This window comes from Stegodyphus dumicola, chromosome 3 (assembly GCF_044657685.1).
Source record: "Stegodyphus dumicola isolate Sdum_Otavi_A_Nest chromosome 3, ASM4465768v1".
In the NCBI taxonomy this organism is placed as follows: domain Eukaryota; kingdom Metazoa; phylum Arthropoda; class Arachnida; order Araneae; family Eresidae; genus Stegodyphus; species Stegodyphus dumicola.
Genome location: NC_140770.1, coordinates 264,714,259 through 264,740,712, shown reverse-complemented (window position 1 = coordinate 264,740,712; position 26,454 = coordinate 264,714,259). Strand labels below are relative to the sequence as shown.

The window sequence follows — 26,454 nt, the reverse complement described above, 5'->3', positions numbered from 1 at the left end:
GTTTTAACCGAGGGAATAGAAAAAAGTCTGGTGGTGATTGATCGGGGCTGTATGGTGGTTTGGGGCAGTATTTTAACGCTGTGTTTTGCCAGAAACTGAATTATTTTGAAGAATGTGTGGAATGGTGCATTATCGTAGTGCAGAATTCAGTCGTTTGTGAGCTCCGAGCGGATGCGCGTGATTCTATTCCTCAACCTCTGAAGCACTTCCTTGCAAAAATTTGCATTAACTGTCTGTCCGGGTACATGAGCTCTTTGTGTACTATTCCCTTAGTGTTAAAGAAGGCAATAAGCATAGGCTTCAGTTTTGATTTGGTCACTCCAGCCTTCTTTTGATAAGGAGATTGGGAATAGTGCCACTCTGCACTCTGTGTAGAAAGAACGGAAGATGGAGAAATTAACGACACGCTTTCATCCCACTGACATCAGGGAAAGAAATAGTTGGAGTTGTCCTGGCTTGCTTGCATGGGGAGGCATTATGAAGAACCGACGGACGAAGCTCCCCATTTTCAGCAGTGGCTCGCTCACTGGGCATCGTTACTGTGAAAAAGTTGTCCTCTCCACATGCGTCTTTTAAGGGTGACATTGACCTCGACTTTGTTTATTTGGATGACAGTGTACAGCTACAGAGGACTCATGTTGTTGAGCAGCTCTTGGAAAGCAAAGATGTACACAGAATGGATTGGCCAGTGTGATCCCATAGTTTCAATCCCATTGAACATATTTGGGATACTTAAAAGAGATGCTTGGAGGCACGGTGTCACCCTCCAGAGAACCAGACAATTGAAACATACTCCTTGAAGAGTGCGAACACTTACCCGAAGAACTGGTAGATAATCTAGTGCTGAGTATCGTTAGATGCTGTAAAGCAACCATTGCAGTTAGAGGAGGTCATATCTCTTACTAAAAATCTTTTGTTTGCTGTTCTTCTTCTTGGCCAGAAAGTTTTTTTACTTAGTAATTCTGTCAATAAAGCCGTACTGTATGTGCCCTATTTATTTTTTTGCTGCTATATTTTCCTCACCTTTTAAGTACTATATTGTGCCTTCGCAGCATGAATTTCATGTCTCCCAGTTGATCGTTTTTGAGGAATAAGTCTCCAAATTAGAACAGTTGCTTAAATTTTGCACACTGGTGTTATATTTACAATCACAAAGTTTCAAAAAATATGATACAGATTTTATGACAGCAGTTTCATCGGTGGGCTGACTTGACTTTAATATTAGAAATATAATCAGTCTCACTTGTTCAACCGTAAGTTGCATTTCGTAATAAATTTTTTTTTCTAGACAATCAATACCTGTATATTTACATAAAACGAACGCCCTGAGAAAAAGATTCAAAATTTGAAATGTCCAAATTTTCAACGGAAAGCTGGATCAAATTGATTAATCTTCTCGGCTACAAAACATCCACTCTGAATTTGTTTTGTTGCAATTTGAACACAATTTTTATATTTTGAGACACATTTAAATCATAGATATTACTTGCTTATAACGGTTTCATTCTGAACTCCTGCAGCACAGTTACGTTCCTGTTGCAATAGTAACCCAAATGCTGTAAACAGAAGATTCAAGTTGACAGCATGTGGAAAAAAACCAAATCGGATGAAATGAGGTCATACGGTTGCTATCGTTACCAAAAATGGAAATCCTAGGAATTACATACCCGGCAGACGACAGACATACCAGGATTAAAAGCTAGGAGTACTTTACAAAATATTTGACAAGCGTTTTATAACATTATGCTTGGCAAGAGCTTGACCCTCTACGATGTGTCTGAAAGAGAAAGTGGACCTGTAGTGTGATTGTGTTCACGGAGGAAGGAATGCCCAAATATTGTTGTTGTTTGACCTGGCAAATACAGTGTGAATTATACACTTTTAAGCGGAATTGTTGTTACCTAAAATCTGTTGTTAAAGTTTAGAAATGAAATTTATTTGTATTAATTATTTCGACTAAGGAAATTTAAGGGGCTTCCTCTAACTAGGCTTTTTGAAAGCTCAGAAACATTTACATCAGTGAAAAAAACCTCTAGCTACATCTAGTTAAAAAAAGGTGCTATTTTAGTGCTGCGGAATAATAATCGACATTGTAAAATAGATTCTCAATGGCAACTTTTTCTATAGGTCACATCCGAAGGATCTACTCCGGCAGGAATTACAGTCAAATACTTGTCATCTTTATCAACTTCTGTATGTGAATCTGTTATTTCATTTTTAACTTTTTTAAATGTACAGAAAGGAGGGGCTGGATGAAGAAAAGGATTTGTGACTCTATTTTAGGAAAATAACCCCAACCACCAAAGTGAACTGTGAAAATAAGAACAACAATCTCACTGATTGTGTAATAAAATATTTATAATAATTTTAGAAGCTATGTTTTACTGCTTGGGCCTTTTTATGTTTGTCTTATATAATTTATGAACACAGAATTTAATGTGTAGAAAATATATACATATATTTTTAGTCCAAAGGGGCTTTGTACCTGAGAGGCTAATAGTTTCGTTTTGCGATTGTGCGTCGAAGCACTCTGAATGTCTGTTTCACTTTTCAAACTGTTGCCGCCAAATAGTATCTCCCTGTATTATATTTAAAGAATAACTTCTTTAAATATAATACAGGGAGATACTATTTGGCGGCAACAATAATGAAGAATCTTCATAAATGTATGTATGTTTCTCAAACTGTGATAAAACAACGCTGCATAGAGCCATCGAATTTTGAATGATGTAATACTACTGCGAATATGGGCATCTCGGACGCACAGGTGCTTAATGAGAAGAATGTCCTGTTTTGTTCAGAGATTAATTGACAGAGAACTTTGAGGAAAGGTATAGCGGAAATCCCCTTGTGCGGTTTCCGGACATAAGGGACAGTAATTACCCCATTCCAGATATTTTTTCGATAATGTGCTGAATAAAACGAAAGAGAGGAGCTTTTGTGAGAGCTTTTGATATAGTAAAAGACTCAGAAGAAGAAGCAATCCTGCGTCGTGGCTGCATCCAGCGGCCATTGTGTGAATATTGGCTGTAATGGTTGATTATGTTATTTATTACTAAACTAGAATTTTTATTAAGTTTTTTTCAAAATAAATATTTAAAAGATAACAGTTTTTTTCTTTCACCCAACACGGGTGTTCAGACGTTACAGCATGTGGAGGCCCAAATTTGAAAATTGGAATTTGTTTTATTATCGATTTCATATTTTGTAAAACATTAACGAATTTTTGATTAACAAACTGAAGGATTTCAAAGAGAGCAACAACAGCATTCAAAACAAACTTTATCTCCTGAAGGAAGAAATAGACAAAGAAGATTTAAATAGTTGCTGCACTTTGCTGCATGCAGTTTCTGGGAGGAAGAGAGGTTATTTCAAGCTAAACAAGACCCGGAATTTCGCTTTCATCTTTCAATTATAACACTACGTTTTTCACTGCAAAGAATATTTTCTTTAACCAGTTAACTGTGATTGCCGAGTATACTTGTCATGCGTATATTATGTTAATGAAATAGAAAGATAAGAGGGAGGTTTATTTAGTAAGTACTGTACATAATGACAACGTAATAGAAACAGAGAAAAGAAAAATAATAACAAAGAAACCGGAGCTAGTGATTGATTATAATAAAAAAATGGGTGGAGTGGATATGAGCGATAGACTCCACAGCAAGAAAACGGCTCAAAAAGTACTACAAAAAGATATTTTTCTATTTCTTAGACATTATGTATCTGAATGCATTCATATTATATAAAAAAAAATAATCGCGTATTAACTTTTTGCTCAAATTTATTGAAGACACTTTTGCGACGTAGGTGTTCGCATTGCTTAAACGTAAGATCAGGAAGGAACCGCGTTACTGGTGTTCGATTTGCAAAATCCCACTGTGTATAGTACCCTGTTTCGCTGAATATCACTCTACAGCAGGAATTTAAGTTCTTACTTTTATATTTATAATATTTAATTTAATTTATTGCGTTTTTAGTTTAATACGTATGTAATATATGCTTATGTTAACCAAATAAGTAAATATTAGTAATAAAACTTTCAATTTTATAAAATAAACCCATCTTTTTCATCCAATATCTTACCAGCGCAACTTACTCTGCCATTGACGAATATACTCGTCATGGCTCGATTCTGGCGACACAAAACGGTGCGCACTTTTAAGCGAGAGCGCCTCAGTTAACTGGTTAAAGGCTAAGCTGTATTAGAAGATATACGGAGGCAGTTCAGACGTTTTTTAGACGACTTCGTTTTATTTAAACAAATATTTTACCTTAACTCTTTGCATTTTAAATGTTCTCTTTGATAACCCTTGTTCTTCACTATCTTTCTGCACCGTAATTTCCAAAACAATCAAGCTTTGTAGTATCGAAAGAGGTACTTTCTCTCATTCTTCTTATACAATTTTCCGAAGTCCAAGGAGGGTTGTAGGTCGCCGTTTGGACAATCTGCTTTTTAAAAGTCCAAAAGAGCAAAAATCCATGACTGATACATCAGGAGATCTTGTAGCGATATGAGTGAAGAGTATGGCTTAGATATCCGTTTCTTGTTAAATTTTTTTCAGGAAATTAATAGTTGATTTGGACGTGTGGCTGTGTGCTTTGTCTTGATGCAGTTCTACTGATTGATCTGATTCCGTCGATCTCTTATAATTGCAGTCCTTTTAAATGCACCAAAGATTCATCTACTGTGACAACATTTTTCTGTTTTTAACCGGATAAATATTTATCATTAAGAATTCTGCAGCGCGTTCTGCGCTCTACGATGTATCGTGGAAAAAGATGAAGCATATTATGCTTTTTTGCCTTTTTAAGATTAAAATCAGTGTTAATCCCTCTGCTTACAATTAACATTGATCATTTCAATGATTTTACAAATGTCCTTTGATTGGTGGATTTTCTTTTAACATTAAAGATCTTACCTTTACAACATTCGAAATATTCGATTTTTCCTTCGATATGTATTTGTAACAATTTTTATAATTGAAGCCAAATTTTGACGTTTTTCCCTTTCTTGGTGATAATATTACCTATTGTAGCTTTAGATATCGAAAAATTTCACAGAGTTTTTAATAACTAGACATGAATGATTTTCTTCGGAAAGAGCAGAAACGTAGCGTTCCATCCATTGCTTCTTTCAAAGTGCCATTTTGCATGAAAACAAAACTGTTAAGTAGCAGAGAATAACTTATACTTTCAAAAATATAGTTGCAGTTAAAGTAATTATTTCTAAGCAGCGAGTATTTTTTTATTGCAAAGTAAATTCGTCTAAAAAATGTTCCAAAAGCCTCTATAGCAACATACTTTCATCAACATTCCCAAGTACAGAGCGCAAACGCTTTATTGACATTCCACTAAACTTCGTCTTGAAAACTTAATTTGTCTCATCTACATCACAGCTTTAAACGCTTATGAAGCAAAAGTATCCAGACATAGCTAACATGGATTTAAGAGCTCTGATTGTTTTTCGGACATTATATTTGCAAGAGACAAGATTTTCAGCAATGGCTATCATCAATATAGAGCACAAGTCTGAAGGAAACATCCATAAGAAGATGAGAATTACAGTTTCAGTTTCAAAAACAGTAGTCATATCTGAAGTTCTAATGAAGAAGAATAAGTTTAGCCATCTCACTAACTGTCTAACCAAAAATTATCACCAAACACTTTATTTGTATTTCTACAATTACATTAAGCACAATATTTTAAGGCAATTAAGACGAGGATTCTCCAGTATTAAGATACCTGTATAAAATCGTATATATTAAAACATCATGACAACCCACCTTCTGACTACCAACTGATAAACCCCTGCAACACAGAATGCACACACTGTTACATTTTTATAAAATGAAAGGGAAAACAGAAGATTACCTGGAAACCTTAGAACTTCTGGTGGGTCTGGTGTGCTGACGCCAGGAAGTCCTAAAAGTAGAGAAAGTAGAGAGATATTTAAATGAAAAAATATTGATTTACCAGTGTTAAAAAAAACAAGAAGTGGGAATTTGATATTTTAATCCTTAAAAGCAGATTTTAAAATCTATATTCCGGTAATAAACAGAATAAACGATCTGATACTTGCTCTGTAGTAGCTGCAGGAATTCCTCTAAATTAAAAAAATTCTGTAGCCATAACAATCAATTTATAATACTAGATTAGTATTCAGACTTTGTAACGTCAAATTTTTTTGTGGTCTAGTAAGCTTAAATGCTATTTACAGTACTGAAATTCAATACATTTTCAGAAAAAATTTTTTTTCAATAAATATATAAAATATAGTAACGTAATTAGTATACAAACATATGCAACCAAGGGGCCGTTTTCAAAATAGAAAACTCATTATACAGATTTTTCTTTATTGTAAATAATTCCCGAAGGGTCCCAGAGAAGTTGGATGTTTGTAAATGTAAGAGTCTATGCAGCATGGGGGGCACTTAAATACGTGGCTAGCCGAAAGTTCTCTCGAAACGGTATGGTAGGGAAAGAGGTGTGAGAGACCCTCAGACCCATCCGCTCGGGGTCTCTTCATTAGAACTGCGGGCGGAGCTGAGCAAAGTCGTAATGTCACGTGTAAGGTGCTCAAGATGTCAACGACAGACGCAGTTTTCTAATCCTTGCCACGGTGAATTTCGTGAGTTTGTTCTGATGTTGCTGTCAGACAAATGAGATAAGTCACAACAACAAAGACAAGAGAAATAGTGTGCCTTGCAGCTATGACTGCATATGTTCCAATCGTAAACTTAAAAAATATCAAGCACTGGGTTTTCTAACAATACAAAGTAGACTACAGCTTTACTTCATCCTGCATGCTTCTTCCATATACTCGAAAGTTTGGCTAAAATAGAGAAATAAGCCACAACTTTCAGCATGAGAAATTACAATGAAACGTCTAAAGCTTACCTAAGTATGATCTAAAGTTCGCCTAAGGTCTATGATTACCTGAATCACTGGTGCACAGATATTATCCAGCATTGTCTTGCACGTGAGAAGATCAGAGCCGGATTAAGACTTTTAGAAGCCTTGAGCATTTTTAAGATTTTGGTGCATTCACATACATTTAGAACTATTTTTTCCTTATTCCATCTCTCATAGTCTCGGTTTAGCTGCACCATAGACTCCATGTTAAAACCGACAATGGGAAATTTTTGTGATGCCCTATCCACTTGATGCCTTGAGCACGAGCTTATTTAGCTTAATGGTTAATCCAGTTCTGGAGAAGACGCTATGCCACAGTACGAATTCATAATCCCTACGGAGATGGTATATCTCTATCCCAAATTTAGCTTGTCAACACTCGTTGCTAAATGATTACAGTAACGATGCTGTTGGACTCAATATTTTTTTTTTGAGGCAATCCGAATTTTTTTTTTTTTTTTTTTTTTTTTGCTAACTGAAAATAAAAAAAACTAAACTTAGTGGCACAACAGCCCTAGTGAGTCACGTCCTGAAGTGCCCCGAAATCTGCTTTCTTGGCTTTGGGCTCCGGGGTGCATCAGCATATGCCCTGGGCTTGTCAGTCAGCTTGTTGCTGGACCCCCCGATGTTTAGCCCTCAAGCGAACTTGGCACTCAATTTATCGTCCTACTCAAGGGATGAAAATTGTCAACCTTGCTCAGACCGAGGATCGAACCCCGGGCCTGTGGTATAGCTGAGCGATGCGCTACTCACTTCGCCACCGGGCAGTGACCTAACTGAAAATCCGTCTGCCAAAAATAACTGTAATTAAACAACTTGCACAGTAAAATTCCGTAAAAACTGGCTCTGTAATTTCATGCATACCAGTTCTACTTGCGTTAATATGCATTGAACACTCAGTGGAATTAAAAATTTTTTTAGATATTTAAATAATTTTGGATTATCTCGCAAAATAATTTAAATGCTGGTAGCAAACTTGGCAAATGTTTTCGATTACTGGTCAGAAGATAATTTTTGGTGAGTCACAAAATGCTTAGCAGGTTTTGTTTCTTTGTTAGATGTCTAAAGCATATATTTACTCATTAGTTGTTGATAGTTACATGACATTTTCCGCAGCAATCGTTGCCATGAATGAATCACGGTTTGGTGAGAAAGAAATGGCCTTAAAGTTTCTATTATAAGGTAGACTATAGTCTCCGACGATGAAAAAGTTGCTTAAAGCGTGAGAAATCGCACCTGTAAATTGTAGAGATCGGATATCCACTTGAAGAATTCCTCCTGGTAGGTATCCATGATGCTTTTCAAGCGCCTGTATGACTGCCATTCCAACTTCATTTGTGACATCTAGTCTCGGCTCGGAGAAATAAATATTGAACTGAGCTATAACGCTGCCTTTCCTAAAATACAAAGAATTTTATTAGGGAAGACATATTATTGTAAGCATTTGAAAATGTTTGTCCTTATTTGTATTTCGTTATTTTGTATTATCTGCAATTTTTTGTACATTTCTTGCACATTTCGTATATTTTCTTTATTTGAATGCAACAACACTTGAATGTAATGACATTTTTGCATTTACTATCTGAAAAAAAAGTCAGTAGAAAGATTATTAGTGTTTAAAATTATGTGCTATGAAATCTACACCGTCTTTTTCAGTTTTTTCCTTTACAAAAGTTTATATACATTTTTCTCAGCATTTCAGTCTGAAAGTTGTGTATCTTAATTTTATTGTGGAACGTAATATTATATTATTTTATGCGACTAAAATTCTAACATTTAAACATTAAAGATTTGAATTTTCAAAAATTATAAAACAAACTCTTCGTCATCTTTTAAAGCAGGAATGACAAAGAAAATTAATTAGACAGTTTTATATAATTTTACTAAACCAATTGCATTTTAATAAGGTGTTTTTATTTAACTCGCATATGATGTTTGTCGCTAAGGTCAAAACACTGTTATCGAAATTTAAACAACTTCTTAATAAGCTGGAATAGGAGCTTGGCTGGCCAAATCTGTCACTTAATTGCACTGTCAAAGTATAAGCAATTATCTTTATAAATTTATCAAGACCAACCCACGCTTTTATTATAAAATTCTAGATGAATTCTGTAAAGAGAATTATTAATCTTCTCATTAAGCTATATAAATCATTTTTTCCTTTTAGTTCATTATTTATTTGATCAATTTTTAAATAAAAGCTTATTTTTTAAAATTCTTTTGTTTAAACCTTTTTTTATTACTTCTACAAACTACCTCTGAAATTACATAAAGTGACTATTATTATATTGGGAGCAATTGTTAATGAAGATAAGTTTGAAGGATTGGAAAGATTTGGTGCATTGCTTGTTACATATTTATTTCATCCTACATTTTTTAGAACTTTCCAAGCTATTAGACTTTTATACTTTGGAACTTTTTGAAAAGCACTAAGAATGTCAAGTCACTGATAATATCAACTACATGAAGATTCAGCAAATCCACTGTTTACCATTAATTTAAGAAAAATCACAAAAATGATGTTTACTCAAAAGTTACATGTAGAATTTAGTGAAACTGAACCACAGTATACAAGTTAAGGTATAAAATTTCTTGAGAAGAAATTACCAGACACTTATGGTGCTATGGATATTAGCATAAGTCTAAAATGAACAAATCGGATGTGTTTGGTTTAGAAAAATTACCTTTATGGAGTTTAGTCTCTCTTAGAAGCAATACAGCGATGTGCGATGCTGTCAATTATATGGTCTATCAGTTGTGTAGGAAGGGAGATACATTGCCCTTGCAGAGCAGTTGCAAGCATAGCAAAGGTCTGAAGAGGAAGATTTAGAGCAACTATACGTCTTTCAAAACCAGTCCATACATGCTCGATAGGATTCAGGTCCATTGATCGAGCTGGCCACCCCATGCGCTGAATTGTTTGCTGCTGAAGATAATCATCCACCATAGGAACCCTGTGCGGTCTAGCATTTGTCATCCTGTAGCAGCAAATCAACACCTATTGCCCCGGCATGGGGGCACGCATAAGCATCAAGGATGTCATCTTTATAGTCCTGAGCATTCACGGTTCCACGTGGAAAGACATGGAGGTTTGTGCGTCCACCCAAAAAGATACCACCCCAAACACATACACCTGGACTCATCCATAAAGAGAACAATATCCGTCCATTGGCTATGTTGACGTGCCCATCTCAAACGTACCCTTCTATGACATGACGTGAATGACACGTAAATGGCTGATCGCCTGGCATATAGACTTCCTTCGCGAAGCCTTCCACGCTCAGTTGACGTTGATGTCAACTGTGCGTGGTCACCTTCTGGTGGCTGCAGCAAGAAAGGATCTGATTTGTGTCGTAGATCCGGTTCTATTCCTTCGTGTGCATTTACAACAAATATCGGTCATCGGCGTTCGTCGTAGTGGTTGGCCGTCCTTAGCTTAACCTCTTGGATGCCGAATCTGTGGTTTAAAATTGCAGCCAAAGTCTGTTAACTATAGAAGGACTCCCATTTAACCATCTGGCTGTATCTGCCTGACTTTGTCCTACCTTTAGTCTTTCAATAGCTCTCCATCACAGTTCTTCGGGCAAGTTAATGCCTGAGGATCATTGTTACAAACTAGATATTCCTGATTTCTTATCTCAATACCACAGCGAAATTTGCAGTCTTGCTCTGAAATATGCAATTTTATGCTCCTCGCAGATGACACATTTCGATTGCAGCGTACTTTAGTTTTACTCAGTAATTATTATTTAACAATATATTCAAATTTTATACAGATTGGTTTATTTTTCAACGAGTTATCGGTATTTTTGGGATTTTTCCTTAATTTTTGGAAACCAGTGTATGTTTTAAGATCTTACCTGAAACTTGTAACTTTTGTTCTATTGTAGCTCTTCAAAGAGGGAATAAAAACTGCATCCATCTAGAGAAAATATTCATGGTCATTAGTTTGCTTTGCTACAATGAAAACTTAGGGCAAAAATTGCAGAGTAAAAGTAGGAAATTTAAAATATAATCCATTCAAACTGTTGACAGATTTGATGAAATTTTAATGAAATTGAAAAAAGATAGTGTAATTAAACAAAATAACTAAATTTTAAGTCTGACAATGGTTTTAGTTATAAGTATTTAAGTTCTGGATTCTTTAGTGGTTACCAGCGTATGTCAGCATCACAGGTAACGTTAATGCACATAAACTGACAAAGGTGGCTCGAAATCTAAACCATAATAATAATTTAAACGCTACCCTTTAGGACGCAAATAACATGGTCAAATACAGATTGAAAGAACTTTCAATTCCGATAAAACACCAGCTCCATAACATTAATGAAGATCGACTTATTACTAAAACCTTTAGTTATAAGGCCTTTATCATAGATACACAACTAAAATTTAAACCAAAAATATTTAAAAAGATTAGATAAATATTTAAAAAGATTATTTTTCGTGGCTGGACCGTAACTTTATACGTAACTATTATAAGTCTTATAATTATTGTATGTAATAAAACTTTTTCTTCATTATACTTTTCATTTCCAAGCTCTTCACAGCTTGACAAAAGTAACTCTCTTTTTGCCCTGTTATTGCTGTTGTTAACTGTTTATAATATTTCTTGAAATACGTTGAAGAAGAAACTTGTATTTGGCCTGAAGAAAGAAGAAATTCTTATTATTTGGATTTTTCGAATATCTAGATAGATTGCGAATTTAGTTAATCTGGGTATACGAAATTCAATTGTAGTATTATGTTATAAGTTATTAATAGTTAGTAATTATGTACGTAATTACTAACTAATTAGTAACTGGGTTACTAGTAATAAATAGTAATTACGTACAATGTGTACAATAGTTAGTAATTCCCTATAATAGTTACAATATTAATTAATGGTATTTATCGAAACGGCTCTTCATTTTTTACTTTCATAAAAATATTATAATTAGCTAAGTTTGACAAACACCCTTATTACTTATTTCAGATAATATATCTACACGTTAAGAAAAAGTCGAAGTTGTTGCTTGGTTCATTGAATTAAAACTGACAAGAATTAACTGCCTAAAGACAAAGATGCCATCATATTCGAAGGCGGCCTTGTTCGTATTTACGTTGCATACATAGAAAACAAAGCAAACGCTCATGCAGAGAGCTCTTTTGTCGGAATTTGTATGAACTGCAGTCCAACTATATCAAGATTGAGTAATTTTCTGCAATGGTAGCCTAAAAACTTCACACGAAGACAGGGTTTTAGTCGAAATTTAAACCTGCTTCGAAATGTCCAGTATTCAGTGGATTAAAGCAGCGGTCGCCAACCGGTGGTCCACGATCCACTGGTGGTCCGTAAAACGTTTTGATGGTCCGCAGAAAAATTGGGACATTATTTATATTTTTATGAAGATTCACGTTAAAAAATGAGAGTAACAAAACTTATTATAGAATATGGATTATATATATATTTTAAATTTTAGCTACTACTTTTAACGAAATTCCTTCTGAACTTAGCGACTTTTTAGCTTCTTTTGAAAGTATGTCTAGCGACATTTGAAAGTGAGAGTTGGCATCCATGGATATACTGCTGTTATCAATAATAGAGCGAACTGGAATTTTCTTTTCTTTTTAATTACAAACATATGCTATCGTGGTCGTTAATAACACAGCTTTTATCCGTGTCAATAGGCATCTTGATGGATTTCTAAGAGAATCATCTGCATTCTTGTTTATAATTGCAATCACTGGAAGTTTCCATTTTTGCTTTGTCTAACTGTTGATCGATGGAGCCATGTTTACAATAATTCAAAACTGGCGGCATAACATTGTCAGTTTATTAATATTGCTTTGCGTTTGCCGGTTAGTTCTTACTTTTCGTGAAGTTCCTTTTCAGTGATATCGAAATGTAAAGCTTTCTGCAGAAGAAGATAAGATTTTTGAACTTTTGATGTAATTTTTCAATGTGAACGAAATATGTATAATTTGTTGATTATTATTGCATAAATGTATTTACCTTTTTTTTAAATTCATATTAGTGGTCCGCGATGTTCTAAGGGTTGACGACCGCTGGATTAAAGAATCGGAGAAAAATCTTCATTTCTACTGTTACTTGATACAAAAATAATTAGCAGTGCATTTTAAAATGAAATAGCACGTACTGGATAGGGCCATTTGTAATGATATTGAGTTCCCGCTATAGAATGGACTGAGAGAATTTTTGATTTTTGTTCTTTTTGGAAAGGAAAATGCAAAGCAGTACATTTTGGAAGGTCACCAAGAAAACATCTTTCCCTAGCCTTCAACTGGTTCGCTTTAAAAAGCAATCATTAATTTACCAACTTAACGATTCTAAGATTATTTATTACTTTTACCATGCAAGTCATATTTGATTACGCCTTTTTCAAATTTCATTTCACAGAGTACGGTATACGATATTTTCTCACTACTTTCCGTTTGCCTTCATGATGTAACTGAAAGCACGTTCGACGCGTTATCGGGAGGTCCGGGTCTCGAATCCCGGCAAGGGCATTGCGGATTTCTTCACTTTCCTGATTCCGAAATAGTTTAAGAAAAAGACTCTACAAGTGGCGCTCAAACAAAAGCTAGAACAATATCTTGAGAGTATTCAACTTTTAGTCTGCCTCCCCTGCACTCCATGATCTCAGGTTCCAGCAGCACCAGTAAATCTCATGGAAGGTTTTAGGTTCATCATGGATACGACGAGGGCATGTTTTTGCCTCTCAAGGCCACGTAACTAGGTTTCGCTAGCTCTAATAAGATTATAATTCTTCGGCTTTGCCTTACTGCTGCCTACATTTAAACTGTTACACCAGTGAGAAGTTCAGAGCCAACGCAGAATATAAAATCAATTGTGTGGGATTTGACTACCAGGTTAAATTTTAATTTAAATTTGACTGTTACTTTAAGTTACATTGCCACGAGTGGTGGATGAGTTGTAAGAATAAGAATGCATTCTATGTTCAAGCTTTGATTTAATAAAAAAAAGTTATTTTAAAACCTTTTCAAGATTTTGTCGTTATCTTCAGACACAGCGATAATTCGTTCCTAGTCTGTTAGGAGTTTGATACTAGTTTATACTAAAGCAAGTCAAACTCTATAACCAAAATGATTGAATCTTTGAGATAAAAGAAGATTGATTCATGCTAAATAATTAGGGATACCTTCTCCTGTTTTACAAAAGTAAACTTTTTACACACTAATTAATATTATACTTCAATATGACACGTTCGTCATTCATTAATTATTTCATCTTATAGACTTTATTTTAATATGCAGTACAGCTAACTGCAGCGGCTTAAAAGACTTTTTTTACCACACGTAAGTTGTATTTAAAAGAAATTACTTTCAAAGTATTTCATTCAATTTTATCCAAAAATAGGCCTTTGAGAATAATTCAATTTTATTAAAAATTAGGCCCGTGATTAAAAATTCTAAATCTTACCCTAGTTTCTGGATATTATTAACAAACTGATTGTGTAGGCTATGGTGCCAAAAATTTCGATTAACTAGGAAATTTATGATTAAACTTGGAACATAACGGAAATTTTTAAAATCTGGCACTGCGTATAAAGGAAACGGACTGCGTATCCAGAATATTGAAAACTTTCCAAAAATCTTAAGGCTGTTCTCCTAATCCAGTCGGTTCACCACCGATTGAGTAGTAAAGTAGTTGAACGAGTAGTTCGACTTGGGTTCATACCCTGACAAGGCCGTTAGCATGGGTGGTTTCGTTGTTTTCTTCACGTGTAACATGGATACAAGCCAGATTTCCTTAATCAGTGTACCAATGGCCGATTGGGTATGAGTAAACTATAGTAATAATTCCAAGTTAAATCAAATTCAGTTGCAGGCGAATGGCCTGTCTACGTGCATTGTCCATGCGTAATGTGAATATAAGAACACTTTCCCTTAGAGAGTTTTCCACGAAAATATCTCTTTTAAGGCAGATATTTCTCAAGTGCTCAGGTACAACCAACCAATATAATTCTAATCTGATTTATTTAAAAGCTCTGAAAAGCAAGCATGCAACAAAAAATAAGATATAGATATTTGCAGAAAAACAGATGTTTGTAGCCCTTATTATGGAAAACCCCCTTAAACCCTGGGAAATAACATTCGATGCAACTTTTTATTGCAAAATTTGCCACATAATTAGCTAAAGCTGTACGCAACTGTAAAATAAACTTCATGCAAAATACAAATATAAATACGAAAACATAAACATACTTATATGTTTGAATAATAACACAATCTGGTCAAATATTTGTAGGCAAGAAGTCGGCTATGTCTCTACACATTATTTAAAAAGAGGTTCGGTTTGGTTTAGTTTATTATGGCAAGCACGCTAAAGCTATCTGCCTAAGGGAAGGGATGCCTTCATGGAGGACTTTCTATGGAAAACTGGCTCGTATACATGTTACACAGGGGGAAAACCTCGAAAAGGCCCATGCAGCAAACCCGTTCGCCTGGATTCAAACCTAGGTCAGAACTACCTGTATTCAGAGATTTTACCGCTCGGTCGCTGGTGGACACTTCAAAAAGAGAAAAAGCAAGATATTTCTTAAAGGCAGAAAAACACGGTGTAATTTGTAAAGAAGAAAAATGTGAAAAAACAGGACAAGTCAAAAAAACTAAGCAATGGCCAATTAAATCCGAAATCCTTCAAAAATCTAGGAAAAACAGTACATTTATTTTTCTTTTATATCAAGTTTTTATTTATTTATTTGGAGTGCCAGAGGTTTCAAACTCCATTTTTAATGTAACAATATGCTTTTTTATACAAAGCATTTTGTCGATGACGAGAGTGTATAAGGGAGTAGAGGCAAACTGATGACTGCAGATATCTATTTTAGGCATTAAATGAATGAATCTGCAAAAGCTCAAGGCTTTGTATCTATTGGTGATTGCAATATTTTCAAGTAGTACTTAAAAAAGTAAGTAATATTTGCGGTTTTTAAGCGTCAACAACAGATATCTGAATTGTTATTTTAGTTTGAAGCTGTAATGTCTATATTGAGAATGTTTGAGCGCTTGCTAGCGTTTTGCTGTTTTAGTTCTACTACGGTCCACTTAGAGGTAGGCAGACTACACCAGTTGGACCATCAAGCAAAAATATTTCGTATAATATTACAAAAAAAAAAAAAAAAAAAAGGGATGCATTAGAATTGAAAATATTTTTTATTTGCTCATGTTTCATTCCCTTTAGGGCATTTTAAGCTTCTTCTAGCTATCTTACTAAATCTGATAAACTGGTAAATTAACACTTATCCAACAAATATGAATAGAAAAATGAAAAGTCACATCGGTCTAAATTAGTAATGAAGCTGATTCTTTTAGTTATTTTATTTTAAAATAAATATTTCGTTTATTTAATATACATTTATGTGCAGACAGTTTGCTTATTTTCCATGCTAATTACGTATATTTTTACAAGCTAAAAAACACTGAAAATACTTACCATTACTTTACTATAGCAGGTTTGCTAAATTAATTAATGCTTAAAGAAAAGTAAAATCTGTGGCACATGGATGTTTCAGTTTTGCCTTGCTTAGAAGGAGTCTGTAATTGGTTTCTTATTTTATTCTTATACATTATTGCTTCAAAAAATATCCTATCAGTCGCCGTTGACATACAAGAGAAGCACAATACAATCTTAACTCGCATTGTTCTTTGTTCTCATAAGTCATTTATCATGTTAAAAATTTTATACTAGGACTTAAAGATTTATTTATCATTCTTCGATGCTTCTGCGGTATTGAATAGATGACATTCTCTGACATGATCTTTAAAAGCTATTTTTTTTCAATAATGTTTTTAAAATTCAGAGCAAACAACAATATGTCAAAACAGCCTACCTTGCACACTTTAGAATATGGCATGACTAAGATTCTTTATCGCAGGATTTCTGAAGTTTATTTTGTTAAGGACTAAATATTAGATGGATAAGTGTTTTACTTTAAAGTGTCTCAATGTCTCTTTTTGGAGATTTACCCTCATCTAAACTCAGCTCCTACTCTCGCCCTTGGATATTCATTTTCGATGTCTAAAAGCTCAACATTGTCAACTGAATTCAATTTTTTAGGCTGATATTATCTGCAGTACCTTATACTTTTGTCTACTACTACTTCATTATACTATTTATAATGGTTATTTTCATTTACTTTGTACTGATGAAATTAAGAAACGAAGGCGATATCCAATCAAAAATAGCAAAATGAAATAAAATTTGCTATTTTTGGTAACTGCTAAATGTGCCTGAAAGGAGAGATTTTTATAGCACAAATAAACTGCTTCGCTATGCTAACTACCATTTTCTGTTGCATTCAAAGTAAGGTACAAATTCAACTCTCTTTTTTCATTATTGTTTCTTATAAAGAAGAAAATATTGAATCTGAAAGTCAATGTGCTAGCACATTAAAAATAAATAAAAGGTACTAGACCTACTGTGAAAATACTAACAGCACTTTTAGCACTAGTGTGGTCTATGCATTAAGTGGGCTTCCTGGACACTTTGGTGAGAGTGTCTACAGTATACACAAGACACTCTGGCCTGCATGGAGTAGCAGAGAGGAGCACATGCTTCCTATTAAGTAACGTAAGCACAGTTTAAAATTTTATCTGAAAACTAAGAATGTGTGTGAAAAGCAAAGACTATGGGGCAAAAAGTTTGATATTCCGCCTTAGTCACGAGTAACAGTTAAAATATTATGTGTCAAGCTTGAGATAGAAATCGTATGAGAGCTCACGAATGTATGATACACCGACATCAGATGAAGTATGAGCTCAGTGAAGAACAGTGGATGAAGTGTGAGGAGAGATATAAATTTTTAATATGTGCTCCCCAAAGCCATGGACATAAGATGACATGAGACATATCACAGACTCTAAACTGTACTTTCCTTTATGTTTTTATTGCTTATCCTCGAAAAATCTGACATGATCAGCTCCAGAAGGTTGTTGACCGTCAAAAAATCAATAACAGTGAGGAGATCGGATGTTAAGTCCTCCTTAGAAAAACCGATGCAACCCAGTATGTGATCTGGTGAAGGTCACAGCAATTTTTACAAAGCGGGATGGAGTTTTCTGCCACTATCAAAGGAAAGATATTCAAGGTGGCCATTACTTGTTAGTCTAGCCAGAGCAGTCTGGGAGCCACAATCACATTTGATTTCCAGTAGGGAGCCAGGGGGTGTTCCTGTGTACCATTGGTGCACAGGTGGAATACACCATATTATATTAAATTTACTTTCCTTTATGCTGAAATAATATTCGCTTTCATCGATTATATCTGTAGCGTTACAGATGGTGGACTACTACCAATTATTGTCACTGAAACATGTACAAGTTTAATATATGTAAGACCAAAAAAATGCTATTATTGGTACTCCTGAATTTTCAAAACATGTAGATACAATTTTGGGGCACTCTTTACATTAATATGGTTTCATAAGTGTGAAAAAGCTATATCAGAAATAATATAGAATTTGGGATTTCTGCAGTTGGAAATGTGATTCAGCTCCAAAGCTGGAAATGATAAATATTAATCTGTATATTTTGCTTCGCAAGGCTAGTTGATGCATCAGCTGAACAGCAATAAAATACATTGTTGCTGTCATCAGCCTCACTTGTCTGACAATGGTCAGCACAAGCCCATGACATTCATCGAGGCAAGGAGTCAAAGGCGCCTGTCATTGGTAAGAGCCTTGGGCACCATATAGGTGACAGTCGTCATATGTCGCACATTTCGTGTGACCCAATGCCGCAGAGGCACTATACATTTACAAACATCCATGCCTTCTCCGGGATTCGAACGTGGGCCCTTCGGTGCAGCAATATCAGAGACACTAACCACTATCCCAGTTGGGCAGCATAAAATTTGTTAAAACTGTTACAAACATCAGTTATTTTCCTAAAATTTATTTAGTTGATTTCTTAAAAGTTTCTCAGAGCCTTTGATGATCATATAAATTTATTTACCTGTGTTGTTATTTTCTTTTTCTGCTTTCGAAACAAACATTATGTACATATATGAAAACATGCAGTTTAATGATATATTGCAACACAACTAAAAAATATTATTTTTAATTGAAACTGAATAAGATCGTAGATGTTTTGAGCAGGAACCTTGGAAAACTAACCTTTTCTCATATTGATAAAGATTTGTAAAGGAAAATGTTTAAAATGTGGCATTAAAACTGAAGACTTGCTGTTCACTTGAAGACACTTGCTGTTCATTGATAGTCCAATAGTAACAGTACTTTTTTTTAAAGAAAGGTAAAGTTGATCTTTTTTTTTTTTAGTAGTTTTTATTTTTTTACATCTTCTCTAAAAGAAAGGAAACTAAAGAGATTAAATATTTCACGAGAGGTTTGTAGTATTCGCCGGGTCAATCATATGATTTTACTTTTCATTAATATCGAATGAATCAAGAACAGCTAATGATTTTTGAAAAGAAACAGAACACCAGTAGATAAAGAAAACATTTCACATTTACATCTATAACAAAATCTCTGTTTTTGCCCTGATACTATATTTGCGTTTCAGGAAGCTCCATTGGGCACGCACTATTGGCAATGTGCTAATGGATTCTCTATAGATTCTCGGGAGTCTAGTGCTGGTAACTGAGATCATTGAAAATAATAATTCTATTACGGTGATATGATGTTGCATGGACCAAAGCTACACCTTAACTAAGTTCTTGGCTATGCTGTGAGAATGGTAGCAATCATTGTATCGGCATCATGCAGTGGGCATTGTGTCTATTCTTTTTTGAAAACAGTCATTTCCTTTTCATTCTCCCTATACATTATTTACATGATGGAAACTTTTAAAAAGGAAATTAAATAGAGCCCTTGATATCGTGGTTTTTGATATATATAAAAAACTAAACTAATACTTACGGACTGCTGGACATAAAAAGATAGTTTGCGGTAGGCTTCGCTGTAAGGATTCAAGAGGTCCTTCGTAAACATTCTGTTTGTAATTACTATCTCTCCTTCAACTAGATAAATGCCTGAAATAAAAATTATGCATCCCATTATAAAAGGTCTCAGAATTAGTCATGTACATTTATTTATTTATTTTAATGCAAAATAAATTAAGAATACATATAATTTTGCTTCTCCTTAAAAAAAAAAAAAAAAAAAAAAAAAAAAAAACACCACCTTAGGGGAGAGAGGGGGAAAACCCGCTAGAAGTAAAAGCACTTACGTTCCTTAACAAAGATGACTCAGGCTAGCTAACTTGAATAAATCGATTATTCCATTTAATTATTAAAAATGTGTATCAGACAACGAATAAAGAAAAATAATTTATTTAAGTACTATGCTTCAATTGTTGTCTTGTCCACGAATTTCATGGAAGAATGGTTGCCAGTGCCTCAAGGAGGTTGGATTTCTATTTCCTCCCCAATTTTGAAAGAGAGCACCACGGAGTGGTAGTCCGACGATCTCCCCTCCTCCCCACTACCACTGATCCACACAAGAGGACATTCGCCTCGACATACATTTAGAGTGCTCCCATGCTATACATTTACAAATTTATCTCCTAACCACTATATCGTCTGGGCGGCTACTATGTTTCATATATGGCGATTATATGAAATTACTTACTTCACAGGCTATTTTTGAGGAAAATTTCGTAAGTATTCCCCGTCATAAAAGTGCTGGTTCGTCATGCAATACTGTCAGTTTTGGAAGCCAGAAATTTTCAAAAAGGTTTCTACGGCATAAAAGTTAACAGTGGAAAACAATGGAAGACATGCATGAAAGTATCGACACCGTCATGCAGCTGGATCCATTTACTCCAAAGGCCTAGGGTAACACATTATCTTCGCAAAGTTCGTAGTTAACATTTAAAAGTCGGTACTGAAAACTGACAAAAGTTACTTTCAGGACTTAACTTAATTCTCATTTCGAGGGAAAACAGAACTCACAAACAGTTGTAAGAAAACTGAACGAAAATTATAAGCTCCAGAATAGCAACTGTCAGACTGTGCTGCACTTATGGTTAAGGTACATCAGAGACAGTTTCAGAGGATATACCAGCAGGAATTGAGGTAAAATTGCAAATCAGAAGTTTGCAGAAATAATTGAAGAATTCGAGGGATTTTTTTTCGAGGGATTTTTTCGAGGAAGATTCGAGGGATTTTTTGATTATCAGATAAGTTTGTTCTGTGTTATTATTTTGCTATTTTATCTTCGAAACAAGCTTTTGTGCATATGTGCGAATACATACATATTTCCGCTTAGTAAAATATCTTATAAAAGATTATTTTTTATTCAGAGTGAATAAGCTTGTAGATCTGTGAGCAGGGATCTTGAAAACAAACCTGCCATCATCGGGGATGGAACCAGAAACCTTTCAGATATAACATTAACTACAAACAGAGATCATTTAAAAAAAAATTTCATGCAACGCTGTGCCAGCAGCTGCTTTTTTGGGCAGGGGGGGGAAGATTCGTTTTAAATTGCGAATGAAACCAGTATTTAGAGAGCAGAAGTTAGCAAAACTGGAGCTCAACTGACCAAAGACTTGGTAACCTTATAAGGTATTTCTCCCACTTTCCTAGCGTTTTTCGTGGTGTAGTGGTTCCGCACGCTGGGCCGGTATTCCAGATGCCCGTGGTTCGATTCCCGGCGAAAGCGTTTGCTATTTTTCATCTTGTCTGCTTTAAAAAAAATACCTAATTTCTCTACAACCTTCATAACTGCTGCTTTGATGAATGATTAGTTTTCTGTTCACTGTTTATCGCAAATTAAAGGTGAATCATAGAAGAACAAAAGTTTGTAATTTTGCTTCTGTTAATTGCTTTTAGAGTCATTAGTTTTTTTTTTTTAAGCTGGAGACGTGAAAAATGAGCAATGCCCTCGCTGGGACTCGAACCTATACTTCTAGATACGCACCGAGTGTGCAACCGTTACACCACGAAGACGTGCTGAAAGGAGGGAGAAAATACCTTATATACCCCCTTTTAAAGGCCGACTGCGGATTAGGCGACCCAATCGCCAAATCCTGGTGGGGACTAATTATTGTCCACCACCTTTTAGTTCGGGCGCCACTGTAAAGACACTAGGTTATTTTGAAGTAGAAGGCAATGTAAAATGAGCAATGTCCTGGAGTCCGAGTCGAAAAATGAGCAATGTCCGAGTGTGCTTACCATTACAACATGTAGGCAGGCTGGAAGGAGAAGAAAATATCTTATATATTGAAGTTGATTTAAAACCTGGACAGACAGTAGTTTACGTTAATTTTGATTTACAGTTTTAGACTACAAATAGAAGCAAACAAATCGTTGGCTTTTATCTTTCCATGTTACGAAAATTCAAAGTACATAGTTATTTAGTTAGTTTTAGACGACGATAATTCAATCCATCTCAGCAAGATAAAGTTTGGCAGAGCAAAGCAGGCTATGTTAAGTTAAACCTTATATCGTAATCCTGTTTCGTAATCCTTCTTCCTTAGATTGTAATACTTCTTCATTATACCGTTATCGTTCTTATTAGTAATTGGGGAAAGGACTCCTTTTAAGGCCGGATTTTATGTCGCCCTATTCTGGGTAGAATTAATAAACATAAACATTAATTTTTTTACCAGGAATTACAATCCGAACCCACTGACGCAGGATTGCTACCGTTATCCACATACTAACTAGGCGACGTTGAATAAATTATATCTGTTTATTAAATTCCGAGCTGGAGTTTAAATTTAGTTTCATCTCAGTCATTGATTTTAAAAAAGAAAATATTTTTTAAATAGGAACTAGGAAAATAAAAGATAAGAAAATTCAAAATATATATACCTTCATCGTCTCTTATAGGCTGTTTATCTTCTTGCCATGTCATACGAATTTCGCCAGCTGAAAACATACAGCTTGTTTAGAAGAAAAAATAGCGAACATGCACAAAGGAAGACAAAATACTTACTGACAAAATAAAAAAATTGTTGCAATATAACACTTTTATCGAAATAATTAAATTAACGTGTACACGCAGGTTTGTTTAAATAGGTAATGAACTCCGTGGTGGCAACATATTCCTATGTCGACCACTTCTGAAAGTAACAAATATTTTTAAGAACATAAATAAGGTAGGTGTTGAGCATCTACTATAAGACAACAGTTCCGCAGAAGACCAGGAGGAGCAGCAGGTAGTTTTAAAAGTATCTTAGTGCAGGTAAAAATATAAAGTCCAAACGCAAGTTAGAATTCATATTAATGGTTCCTACCTAATGACATATATATCGCATCTCATATAATCATAAATAAAATGAAATTGTTTTGCAGCACAATGCCAGAGTAATTTCGTTTTGCAGATAAGAGATACTGAATGAACTAAAATAAATTGAAAAAAAATTAATAAACATTAATTTTTTATTTCTGTTTTGCACTAGTGATTTTCATGCATGAAAATGCGATTTAACACATAGTATCCAAAACATTATGACTACGCATTTTATTTTCTTAAACACTCATTCTACACATAGGACTTAGTTTTTTAACTTAACGCAGCCCGTATTATTTTACATCTATCTAAACGTATTATTTTAGTGCGTTTTAATTATATTATTTTAATAGGTTTTAATTGCGTTATTTTAAACGCTTTCATTACGCTTAAACGCATTATTTTAGCATTTATGTCAGATATATATATTTCGGAAATATATTAAATATAAGATAGTATTGATCCTATATACCTAAGACGTACCTTCACAAGCATAGCCGAGGTTAGTGAGAGATATGAGTTTTAATCTCTTTTTTTAACATTAATTTATTTGTTACAGTTTGATTTGCAGTAGAATAAATTTCTATATAAAACCATATTATTCGTAATTTTTTTTTTAGTTTTGAATGCTGACTGTATCCAGATAACTATTTATTTAAATCTGCATGTTCTGAATTTACAATTTATAAGAGAAGTTTCTTTTTTGCAATTATTCTATATAAAGACAATTAGAATAAATTTTTAAAGACTAAATTGCATGAAACTTAAAATTAAATTGTTAAAATCATTCTAGAAAATCTGAAAAGTTTCAAATTTTAAATTACGTCCCAAAGGGGCGTATTTTAAACATTTTGCATGTTACTTTTATTTATTAAAATTCGTGTTCATCGCCCTTAAACCATAAAATTCAGTTTAAGAGCAATATTGCAAAATAATTTTAAATTGAGCCTATCTTTAGAATTTCCGATACACAGTCTCAGCGCTAGAGATAAAAGTGGTGTTTTTCTGTACAACGTTGCCATTGCTGGCCATGAAATCCTTCAGTTTTTTAATCAAAAATTCGTTAAAGTTTTACAAAATATGAAATCGGTAATAAAATAAATTCCAAATTTCAAATTTGGGCTTTCAGATGCCCATATTCGCAGTAGAATTACGTCATTCGAAATTTGATGACTCTGTACCGTTGTTTTATCACAATGCGAGAAAAATAAATGCATTTATACAGATTCTATCACTGTTTAATTTCTTCAAATATAATACAGGGCGGCAATATTTGGTGGCAAAGATTTGAAAAGTGAAACTCACATTCAGAGTGATTCGACGCAAAATCGCAAAACGAAAACAATCAGGGACAAAGCCCTTTGGACTAATTAAAATTTTTCAGATTATAAAAAATTATATATCAGTTTTTTAAACTGCGAGAGAGTAAAGAAATAAATACTGATGATTGCTACACTAAACTGATGATTTTAGGTTCTATGTATCTCTTTCAGGGACGACCTCAGAGCGGTGCAATCGATGCTGCTACATCGGGTGGATCGAATTTGCTGCGTGAGGCAAAATTTTTTAAATTTATTGAGGCAGAATTTTGGGAATTGCAGAGACTGGTTGTACTGGCGGACAAAAATCCTAGCAGTGATCCTGATCTCTCTCCTGTTTTGCAACAGTTAATGATAACTAAATTTTTCCCATTTCAGTGACGGTACTGGCTACGCATGGCAGCTTTGAGCTCACAAGGTTCTTGCTTCTTCTTTGGGTATTTGACGTGCAATACTCTGCTGGGATATGGTAGCCTTGACCCAAGACTTTTCCTTAACCCTGTCATGGCCTCAGATTTAGCGTTGATGGGGAGTGCAAGTGGCCTAAGCCACGATTTTCGAGAACAACAGTTCCTGAAAGTCACGCTTGAGTGCCATGCCATCATCTAATAAGACATGTTAAAATGTCTTACTTCCTATTGTGGTCTTGCATCTCAGGGTCTTTGCCCCCTTGATCGTCTACGCCCGCCATCGGGTTGCTGTAAGATTCTCTTGTTTGAATTTACTAAAAAGATGACCCCTTTTGTGCAATGGCGATTATTCCGGACTATCCAGGCTAGCTGCGAAGCCCAGAGATAAGCTGTCGCAATAACGGGTACCGAAAATCAATTAAAAACCAATCTCTCGACTAACCATTTTAGCTCATTAAGAAACTCAGAAAGGGTGACATATTTTTTTTTAATTTTAAAACAAGCGAACCAATCATAGCAAAGGCAGCTTCTCTTTACTATCCGAAGCGAGGACTCAGACGATTACGTTTCTATGACAACGCGAAGACTAAGCCAATGACAGAAGCTACCCTTCTTCTCTTAGCAAGGATAAAATTCATAGCTCTCATTTAATGTTACGGTCAGACAAGTGGGATAAGTTATAACAAAAAAGAACAACTTTAAAATTAGAGTACAACTCAGACTTGGACTGGCGTTGACTTTAAGTAAGTTTATCAGAGCAGCAAAAATTAAAATTCAATGCATAAAAGAGAAAATCAAATTATAATTATTACGTTTTAAAAGTTAGGCATTACTGTCTTATTATAAAAGGTATTACTTTTGCGAATTATTGTTATATAGATCTTTGAATTTGTGTTATGTATTTAAAACACCTTATATTCACATATGCCCCTTAACTGAGGATATTCACATAAAATGCCCAAGAACTGATCTCCTGGCATTCCAAAGGTTTTTAATTAAAGATAAACATCAGTATCCAAAGTTTCAGAAAATTATGCAACGACTTTCTTCCTACGGCCTAGATCTTTGTCAAGTCCACATACTGCTTAGTGAACTTTTACATGCTGTGATTATGGATAAAATGGCTTCCCTCGTGAACTATATAAACTGCAATAAACCAATGTATCTGAAATAACCCATGGACACCCACCTATTTAGCATTATTATTACAATTAATTTTAACATTGTGTTGCCAGTACTAATTATAATTATCTCATTATGTTTATCTGTTTTTTAATTATGTTTATCTCCTATTTTTGTTGCACCAAATCAGATGTTCAATTTATCTTTTGAATCTCAAATTGTATTCCGACTATTTTGTAATCTACTTATGTTCTACATCATTATTTTAGTTAAATACTGGATGCAGGGCGTACTGTGAGATAGCACGATGTACCATAATAAGCAAACTCTAGACCTTTTGGAAAGCTTCAGTCTATGTAAATTCCTATAAAACTTGCAATTCCCCCCTTTTTTTAAGAGTTAGTATGGGAAGGCATTACCAGTTGACCTATGGTACATCGCTGGTGTCCCCCATACTTTTACCTT

General features: G+C 34.5%; 1 protein-coding gene across 1 annotated transcript in view; it reads right to left on the bottom strand.

The window, feature by feature from the left end:
• The window catches only part of LOC118185338 (uncharacterized), a 70,495-nt gene that overhangs the window by 20,025 nt on the left and 24,016 nt on the right, over positions 1-26,454 (bottom strand). The window contains exons 3-7 of the mRNA XM_035355179.2: positions 22,718-22,774; positions 19,818-19,930; positions 10,776-10,837; positions 8,152-8,312; positions 5,875-5,925 (exon numbers count right to left, since the gene is read on the bottom strand). Of these exons, the coding sequence (XP_035211070.1) occupies positions 5,875-5,925; positions 8,152-8,312; positions 10,776-10,837; positions 19,818-19,930; positions 22,718-22,774 (444 nt within the window). The remainder of the gene's footprint in view (positions 1-5,874; positions 5,926-8,151; positions 8,313-10,775; positions 10,838-19,817; positions 19,931-22,717; positions 22,775-26,454) is intronic.